Source organism: Acyrthosiphon pisum, unplaced genomic scaffold (genome assembly GCF_005508785.2).
Source record: "Acyrthosiphon pisum isolate AL4f unplaced genomic scaffold, pea_aphid_22Mar2018_4r6ur Scaffold_21966;HRSCAF=25449, whole genome shotgun sequence".
NCBI classification, from domain to species: Eukaryota; Metazoa; Arthropoda; class Insecta; order Hemiptera; family Aphididae; genus Acyrthosiphon; species Acyrthosiphon pisum.
Genome location: NW_021771488.1, coordinates 187,779 through 198,528, shown reverse-complemented (window position 1 = coordinate 198,528; position 10,750 = coordinate 187,779). Strand labels below are relative to the sequence as shown.

At 30.0% G+C, this 10,750-nt stretch overlaps 1 protein-coding gene across 2 annotated transcripts in view; it reads right to left on the bottom strand.

Moving 5' to 3' along the window:
* LOC100575246 (C3 and PZP-like alpha-2-macroglobulin domain-containing protein 8) overlaps nucleotides 1–10,750 on the bottom strand; it is a 97,445-nt gene that overhangs the window by 48,396 nt on the left and 38,299 nt on the right. For both annotated transcript variants that reach the window (XM_003241741.2, XM_008180772.1), the window contains exon 2: nucleotides 2,590–2,774. In XM_003241741.2, coding sequence (XP_003241789.1) covers nucleotides 2,590–2,774 — 185 coding nt within the window. The remainder of the gene's footprint in view (nucleotides 1–2,589; nucleotides 2,775–10,750) is intronic.

Here is a 10,750-nt window from a genome sequence, read left to right as displayed (position 1 = left end):
TTTATAACTCATAAACTACTCACTCTCGAAATTCGATTTTCATGTATCAAAATATTAAGAAAAATATTCTGCTTTTGAATATAAAATTAAAACCCAAGATGTCATTCAAAAAAGTGAAAAACTTAAAAAATTATAAAGATAAAAAATATTTAAAAATATAATTCTTTAAGAAAAACGTTGTTTTATAAGCGACTTAAGTCTAAATTGAAACTATGTAAAAAAATATATTCAAAAAAATTTACACTTTTTGAAATAACGAGTGTTCAATGATAAAAGAATCACCTGGTATTAATTGAATAATATAATAATTTCACGACTTGAATATTAAGTTGAGTTCTTTTCAAAAAAAATTTGAATTTTTATTTTAGCTTCTTTCATTTACATAAGCAATAATATTATTTTCAATGTAGTGGATTTAAAAATAAAAACTAAAAACTTTTTTAATATTTATTTGGCTATTAACTTGTGTTCCCACATCAATAGGTACATCATACAGTATAATTATTATTCAAAATTAATAACGACTAAGTAATTTACATTTTATTCAATAATAATCATTATTAAATTTTAAACTAAGCACGTTATATCATATTATTATATAGACATACCGGCTTTGTTTTTGACCACAATTTATTGTATAATTAAAACAAGATTAATTATTATGAAACAAATTATAATAGGACGTTAATGAAAACGCTTTTGAACACGGACTTCGAATTATGCAATTTTCCTTTTCAGCGTGTATATATAATTATTAGAGGAAGATTATTGACTTATGCGGACATCGCTCATTAAGCATATGGATGAACGGTCATGCGTTAATTCGTTATATCTATTCGGGCACTCGTCGGAGAGAATTATATAAGTTGTGAAAAAAACACGTATAGTGTTCACCTCTACACTGTCTACTTTATGGTCCTTAATCCACCCTGCAGGATCATATTACATGCGCGCGTATAATTCTTTGCCTCCACTATATCTTCACCAAAGACTCTGCCACCACCGCCACCACGACCATCCACCACCTCCAACCATCTATATCCCGACAAATTGGTAGCGTTAAATACGGTTGTATGTTGGTGGGGTAGGGGGCGCCGCCGTGTCTACCTTTTGCTTGTACCCAGAGCCAGTGGAGCTCGCACGAGAATCCTTTCTTTATCGTCGTGTTAATTTGGGTGTTTAAAGGAGGTACACGCGTATAAAATATTATATTATTATTATTATGTATTTTGTGTGCGTTCATTGTACGCCATTGTGCCGGCAATGCGCCGTTATAATCGTGTTTCGGTTCATGTTTTAATAACAACCGGCACTTAATCCGTATTAACGAAGGTCGGCGATGTTTTTCGATTGTCTTCGAACAATTCGTTAACAGAATAGCGGTTGATATACGCTGACGTCGGGGGGGGGGGGGGGGGGGTTAGCGTATTCCGCTCGCGCACACAAACCTACGTACTCCTTGACGAAAAAAATTCACAATAGCCGTTGGCGGACCTATTTATATTAAGTACCTATTATAAATGCGGGTGTTTCGGGGAACGTATATGAAAATGTCCAAATAAAGTTGAAAATGTATAAATGATTTCTTTTTATATTGGGCGTTTCATAGAAAAAAGCCTAAAGAATGTAATATAATATAGGGGACAGTTTATATTTTATGAAGCTTACAATTTTTACCGTATTTCTATGAAAATAGAGAGCACTATTCATAAAATATAAATATACTTTATTGTGATGGAATTTACATTTTTAATAAAACGAGATGGAAAAAAATCCATAACACAACATTTTCTATTATAATATTGTTTTTACAAATACGAGTCTTCTTATTTTTTCTTAGTAATAACTTCATATGCTTGTTTAACGATAAAAATTTGATCGAGTTGACATTTTTACTATACATACACTGAGAAATATTAAAAATTTAGAAACGATGAGTTTCGGAGAAAAAAAACAACTAATTTTTTCACTGTTGAAGAATCCACAGTTTTTGATGTTTCTAATAGTTAATCCGTTGCACTGTAAAACAAAAAATCTTTTGGAAAATAAATTCAAGAAAAATAGACGGAGAGATACGCCACAGTTGTTTTTTATAGTTTGGTAAATATCTAATTTAGTACTACTAAAATATGTAATATTAATTTCCTGTTGAATCTATGTTGCAAATACCTACGAGTTATGACATAATGTCCCGATTACTCGATAAATAAAAAAATGTAGACATGCAACGTACAGACTCATCTATACATCGGAAGACAAATTACGAGTATAAGTATAATATTGTTTTTTCAAAATTTTTGTGGATTATTCGATCGCCCTAAAATTACGGTCTCGCAATATATATAGAACACCTGTAATTTAATTTCCAAGGAGATATATTATCATACGCTTCAACGCTTGTGGAGTTGATGGGTAGATCACAACAAGACTCCCCATTGATTATCTCTGGTTCGTCCAATGCTCCCTTTCTCGTGAGTCAAGTGAGACCCTATCGTCATGACTGCTTTATACGATGATTATGTTTTTCTCAAGTCGTAAAATATGATAATGCGAATGATACCTAAGTATTTTAACGTGCATTTTACTGACCATGTATGGTAACGGTGTTGTGCGACAATACGTCGTCGTCAGCCGCTCGCTGTTGCTCGGTCACTGGTATCTGACGCAAGAGCCGTAAAGTCACGTCTTTTGGACTGCACGCGGGATTCCAGCTAACCAGTACCGCGGTTCTCTGACCAGGGACGGCCACTTTTGGTGCCACCACGTTGAATGTCCTGTACAACAAGTGAAACGTAAAAATATCGCTCTAAAATAGGTATGTTTAGTAATTGTACACTACTATGTATGCAACATATTATATTATTATCATATTATATAAAAAAAGACGGGAACAGGGAATATGAAAAGTCATTAGAGACTTGGAAACGGTGGGGTGTTTTTAGTTCATTTTTGTTCAACCCCTATAAGGTGGGTGTACATGAATTTAACTTTGGATCACGAAAATTGAATTATTTTTAGCTGATATTATATCATACTTTATAGACATTGGTGCAACTAGTGGGGGTGGGGCTTATCCCCCTGAATAATATTTAACCCTCCCCCCCCCTAAATAGTTTTAACCCTAGTGGCGCCTATGTATATAGATTTAAGATACCTATACCAATAGATTTACCAATATAGCAACGTATATTATGTTGGTTCATTTTTTTGCTGGTGAAGTTGGATCATACATCGACAGTCATATACAGCATGTAAAAAACAAGATTCAATGCGTTTATTATATTTAAATTTTGTTTTCAGATATTTTTTTTTTTTAGACCAATTCTAGATATGTTTTCAATTTAATAAAAATAATAAAATCTGCAATTAAACTATTTACATAATATACTAAAGAGTAAAGACAACAATAATAATTAAGACTGATATCAGGAAATTAATTATTCGTGATATCAATAAGAAGTTATATTTCAGTCTTTTGTATACACACTTCCAAAATGATATGGGAAAAATATAGTGAATAAATATACTATAATATTATTGTTATCTATTGTTATTTCATTATTATTATTTTTTTTATACAACCAGCAGATTGATTTACAACTGTCAATTTCTCTAGAATCCAACTGACTTCTGTGGTAGTGGGTTTTCTACGGATGAGTAAGTGCAAGGGTTTACCGAGATTTAACCAGTTATGATAGTTATGATAATAATACGCAAGAAAAAAGGGTCATTGTGCGCTAGACTATGAAAATATCGGTTGTATAAATTATGTAGCAGATCTTAATCGATATATCGCTACGATTTATGTCTTAAAGTTTCTATACCGTTTTACTAAGACAAACTCGTTGTATATGATTTACGTTCTAAACTATATAGTGGTATTTTATGGTAATAATCATCTCGTAAACAATATATTATACATATTTATGGATGTAAATATTTTAAATAGGTACGGTAAGACCATTAAAAATATTTGCCTTTGCGCATCTAGATAATTCAGTTTTAGATAGTTTATCAAGTCGATACGTTTGCGGAGTATGGATAGTAAATAATAAGTGTATAAAAAAAGTATCTCTAAAAATAATTAAATGTTACGTGGAATAGCGCATTGAAATACTTTATTTATGTTTTTTTATTAATTTTAATCTATTCGTCGAGAAGTGTATACATAATTTTACATTTACATTTACGCATAATATTAAAATGTTACAATCACATCGATACCCTATTTGTTTCGTTTATTTATTCTTATGGCTTGCCTTCTACTTTTTGTCATCGGGCACTGAATCTACAGTTAATGATTCTTTAAATCTCACTATTTTGAGATTATACTTATTAGCTTTTTTCAGACATTGTTTACCTACCAATTCTGGCTTTCGAAACACATTTTGATTTGTAAAATAAGTCGCTGATCAGATTTAAATCAATTTACAGTACCATTATTAACTTACACTTTGTCTCATGCTTGTTTTAAATACAATTTCAAAATACAAACTGATAATTGCAATTTGAAGAATTCGCAGCTAATCTGTTTTCCTTCTATTTCTCTCCCATACACTGGAATACCAAATTACCCCCTGATATTTGTATACTCAAGGAATCCGTATGTTCAATTTACCTATCAACATTAATTATTTCAGTTTTAACGTTGTGGTCCAAGGATTAAATTATTAGTATGACATATGTACCATCGTCCCTGTTTGACTTACTGGGGAGTTTTTGCTTCAACTAAGGTTTATTATATCTTATAATTTGTGAATCTCAGTCAGGCATTTTATAAGATAAGGGAACGTTCTTTCCACGGTAAAATTTAGTTTCATAACATATATTCTAAAATTGGTAGTCCCACTCACGTCTCCAAAAATAACCAAACAATGTCATGTATGGTCTATGCTTCAGTACTCAATCTGTTTTTAAAGTCATTACTGGAGAGTAGCATGGGTTTTATCCTGGTCACTTTACCACAACGTGTAATATAGTAATAAATAATTTTTATTTTGATGCAATTAAATATCATTAACAAGTATCTTTATGTCATCTGTACAGACTTCGAGTTGGCATTCTACTCGGTTTATCACTGTTTTACTATGCTAATTCTCGAAGGCTCAGGTACCACTATATTTCTTTTGAAACAGATATCATTCCGTAAAAGTATCTGTCACAAAATCACCTGTTTTTGAAGTATATTGTCTGGAATTGTCTAATGTGGTCATGTTTTGCCTATCTTGTTTTCTCTATTAATTATTAAAAGTGATTATAATACTTTGCACCATTGTGAACAATCGTTTTGTTGTAGGTAGTCGTTCGACTGTAATTAAATATAATTTAATGTCGGAAAATGACTGTTACGAGAAGATGTTATAATCAAAATATCTCATAATATAATAAATAAACCTTAGTTTCTAACTAATTAATAGTCTTTATCCAGGGCCCCACATTGAAATTATATGTTGTAAAGCGATAAAACCTCTTGACGTTAACATCCCAATTCTTTCAAAAATGGATTATCCCTAAAATAGCTTTACTGATCATTGGTTTGTACTTTGTAGTACCTTCGAATATGATAGTGATAACACTAGGACTCTTACAGTTTGGGGACTACCTCCAAATTGAACGTGTTTAGCGATGGTCTTTATGTTCACATGATCTATACTAAGTATCTGCACAGAATTACTATAATCCAGTTGCCACACTATTTGGATTTCGGATTAGGTTCCTTGGTTGAATGCAGACGTGCACACAATCTCAAGTTCTTAAACAATAATTTATCTGTTAAAACCAATTCACTACCCTCCCGTCTTTAATACATTTCAAAGTTCTTTAACGGTCAGAAAGATATAGGGTCGAATTTTTCACTCAACTATCCACTAAAAGCTTTAATATGTCGAATTAACGTATTATAGATACATATTAGTAATAACCAATCTTAACATTCTAAATTATTTCGAATTAAATTTCACTACGTCATAATATTAGTACACTGTCTTTATCTTATTCTATTCTATTATAGAAGGTGTAATTATTGTGTGCGCATTTATATTTGTATCCAAAGGAATAAGCCCAAAACACTTATAATAAATGTCTAAAAAGTATAAATAAAATAATATATAAATAATATATAACATAGTACAGTGAAAGATTAAAATTTTAATAATCATGATCATCGTTCCTGTTTAATATTATACACAAAAAGTGTGAGATGTGTAGGTACCATATTATTTCCTCGTTTATTTTTTATTTTTGAGCTAAACCTACCTATCTATGTACTGGTAAACGTAGAGGGCCATTCGGTACAATAATAATATGTGTGTTCGCTGATATTAATAATGTAATACATCGGAACACCCACATATAATATATAAATTTATCGTTCAGTCATGTTTAAAAATGGAAGCATTAAAAAAAATAATAATAATAATAATCATACGCCAGCAAACGAAAAAACCTGCATTTCAAAAAAATAATAACAAGCCGATTATAACTAAGCCGACAAACAAAAAAACAATACAACTACGTGTGTGATTATTGAACATAATATTTTAGGCTATTAATATATATATATATATATATATATATATTACAACTTTCAACGCGTCCTAATAAGTTTTACAACTATAATAATAATTTTAGATCATCAAAACTCATATATTATTACTCCTACGCGGTCGGAACAAAATCCTATTATTTTGATGTTGTTTCCAAACAGCAGTTACAAATCTCTTGTACAATGTTTTATTATTGAAACGTGTAAGCTCATCTTATATAATATCTTAGTCTGCTACCATAATTTGCGAATTAAGACATACAGTCGTAAATATGTTGTGTTTATTTTAACAATGTGATTCGACAGTCACTCGTCTCTATATTATCAACGCATGTACATCTGAATTATATTTTAATTCAAATACTCATCACCGCCCAATGAAGACGTGTTCATCTTGCTGTGTTTTTTAAACGAACACTGCAATATACCTTACATATTTTTTATTTCCGTTAGAAAATCCAATTTTGTGATTGGTACCTATGTAATATTTTATTTTTATTTATTCTTCAAGAAGATAATGGGCCCCACTGAATATGTACTATCTATATATTATACTATAAAACAATAGATATGTTGCACAATCATTTTTAAAATAATAAAAGACCCTCGATGATGACATATTATTATTTCAAATATCATCATATTTTGTTTTCAAGTGTGAATTTCAAATATTAGTACGTTTGCTGATTTATCATCGTTCTATCGCGTAGATTACAAAGGAATGCGCATCTATTTGTTTTCGAAAATAGTATATTTTGCCATAATGCCATCTAAGACGACAACATAGGAACGAGATAAATTGTTTTTAATTATCTATAGGCGCCCACAATATACGATCATTAATTGTATTTTGCATAAAATTATATAAGTTTAGGTACTAGATGGGACGAACTCGCCATTGGCCGGTTTCCGATATATATATACGCAAGGCTTCTCCCAAACTTCCCAGTTCCCAATATCACATCCTAACCTACCTGCATATATGATTTATTATTATTATTAATTATTATACTGCGTACATAGCTGTGGTATACGGAGAAAGTACTGCCAGGAGATATTATCGATCGTGGTGGAGTGCTAACGGTGGAATTAGAGCAACGCCTCCGGGTAAACTCTAATGGATCTGCCACTAATAAAAATGGCTTAAGTTGTATGTATGTGCTTGCGTATTTGGTATAGGACCGAGGGAAAAACCACCACCTATTATACCACCGTTATAAATGAATGTCTCCGATAATAACAAAAACCCTGTTGGGGTCGCTAAGCAATTCGGTCGGGTAATCGATGATCGACGCTCCGACAATGGGCCTAATCGTGTGTGATACGAAATTATTATTATTGGGGTATTCGTGATAATAATAATTACATTATTAATGTTTTATCGCGTCGCCAAGCCTAATCGAAAGCAACCTTGATGGATTTTTTTCCTCTTAACTCCGAAGATAAAATATTTCAAAAATATATTGTTTTTTTTTAGTGAACACCTCACACTAATCAATAATATTATACGTACAAATGTTACCCACTTGACAATGCCATAATTTTTCTCGTCGAGTTCAGCAGTTATCCGTCTAGAAAAGTTAACAGCAGCTGCAGTCGTATGATTTACTATTGCTACTTAATTTATATAGTTATTTTAAATTATACTAGAGGTATCGTATAGTAGATCTTTGTCATAAATTATTTTTATATTATCAAACACTTGTTATCGATACAATTTTATATTTCGTTTAAAACGAAAAGTATAATATTTACAAATTGAAAACTAATATATATTAGCTTTGTGAATGTTATCGTTACCTAACGCATTATGGTTTATTATTACCTATGGCCTATAACGGTTTATGATGTCAGGGTTATATTTGTTTTTTATAATATTATAAAACCATGAACAGTTGTATAAATAATTTAATGCAAAAATTGCATAGATTTAATAAAATTATATTAACGTAAATTCAAGGAAGCCATACGCAATTAATAGTTTTGCTTTAGAATCAATTTGTTCGATAAGATTTGCAAAAATGTATAATATTTTTTACCGTTTTAAAAATCCCTGAACCACATTATTAATCGTTATTTTTTGTGAGTGAATAATGAACTATTACGGTTTTGATTTTTAAGATAAATTATTCATCAAATATGAACAAATACGGCTCTGAATTTTATCGAAAACAATTCTAAATGTCTGACTCTATTGTAATACTATGCATTATATAGATAATATATACCTATATAATATCCATCAGTAATCTCATCACAAACGACGTTCATAATGTGTATATATAAATTGATTTATTTACATAATACGTCCTCGTAAAACTACAATAGAGTATGATTTTAATCTATAACTTATTTTCAAACGTCACACATGCACTGATCATGATAATATATTTATATACATATATTCATATATTATATTATACATGCAGGACAATTCGTTACACGTGGTTATTATTGTTCAGTCCATTTATATTTCATGGTTCAGCATTTATTTAAATTTTGATTTTTGGAATATTAAGTATATTTAATACGTCGAGATCTATAAACAAACACTAAACAATTAATCAATAGCGTGTTAATTATAGTCCATTGAACGTGATTTAGTATTTAATTCGTAAACATTCAATTTTGTGAACCGTTAAATTAATCAATTTTATTTAAATTACATAAACCAAATCGATTAACTTAGGCATTCGATTTATTATCATTAATTTAATGAGTTCCTTGTGGTGATTTTAATATTTTTTTTTCTAACGACAACTTATTTTGTTACTGTAAATTGTTGAGCAAATATTTTTTTTTTATAAATATTGTTTTAAAATCTAATTTAAAATTCAAAAAACTAGGTTTTTTTTATTAAACTTTGTGAGCTAAAAGTATCATAGTTCATATAATAATAGGTTTAAAAGATATGGTGCTTATTAATTATACTCAGATAATTTTCACAAATATTATAATAAGGCAATAGATAAATATATATTATGTCTTTTATGTCTATATTATTCTTAGTATCTATCAACATTTAATGTATTAATGTTTTTTAAATATTTTTTTTGACCAGGTTTCAAGTCGTTACAAAACAACGTTTCTATTAAAAAAACTATATTTTAAATATTTTTTATCATTAAAGGTTTTAAGATTTTTAGTTTTTTGAATTACGACATACAGTTTAATTTCATCTTCAAAAGCAGAATATGGTTGAAAACACGTTTTGTATGTGTGGCAAGGATTCGTTGCTAAAAATCCCGGGTGGTCACCCATCCAGGAACTACCATCGCCGGCCGTTACGCACACACAGTGCGTTTCCGCAGTTGAGTGTGCGCACTGCGCCACACCAAGCCAAAGTCCTAAGTTTGATTTGTACCTATATATCGAATTAGTTACTTAGAAAACTAATCTACTTTGGAATATGAAATTAAAACTGCGTGTGTTGTCATTAAAAAAAGTAAAAAATGAAAAAAAAATGTTGAGGATACAATATATTTAAAAAAAAAAATCGTTTTTTAATGACTAGAAAATATCATGTAAACAAATTTTTTTTCAAAAACATTTATATTTTTTTAAATAATAATAAATGTTTGATGATAAAGGAATCATCTGGTATTTATAGTAGGTATATAGCATGTATTAAAAACTTATGAAATTTTATTTTGCGTACTTTTTATAATCTTATTTTATTTCAATATAATTATTATTATTTATTCTGAAATCTATATCATGGTCCTTACAAAACATAAACTTATGGTTACGTCTTATATTCCTATTATAACCTCATTGCATGACGCTTAAAATAAATAAAATAAAATCGTTTCTTTCATGAAATATTGTTTTCGTAGAATAGTCAGGTTGTTGCACAGATCCCTGATATACTTTTGCCGTGATCGATGAATGTAAAGGCGTGACAAAAATAGTATGTGTGGCTCGTGCTGGAAGGCAATTTCAGTCTTGTGCGATATGCAGCCTTAGCCTACGGATCGTGCCGCACACGTCGCCCGCGATTGAAATAGCTCACTCCCCGCCCTTGCCACACAAATAGAATTTGAAATTTTAATAATTCATGTGATGATTGCAATAGTTTTTCAAAAGCCAATTTTTCCATCACGTTTATGGTTTTTTTTCGATCATACTCATAAACACTTTAAAATATTTACTACAAAATAATATTATCTTCTAAGAGCGGCCAAAAAAAAAAAAGACTTTGAGGGC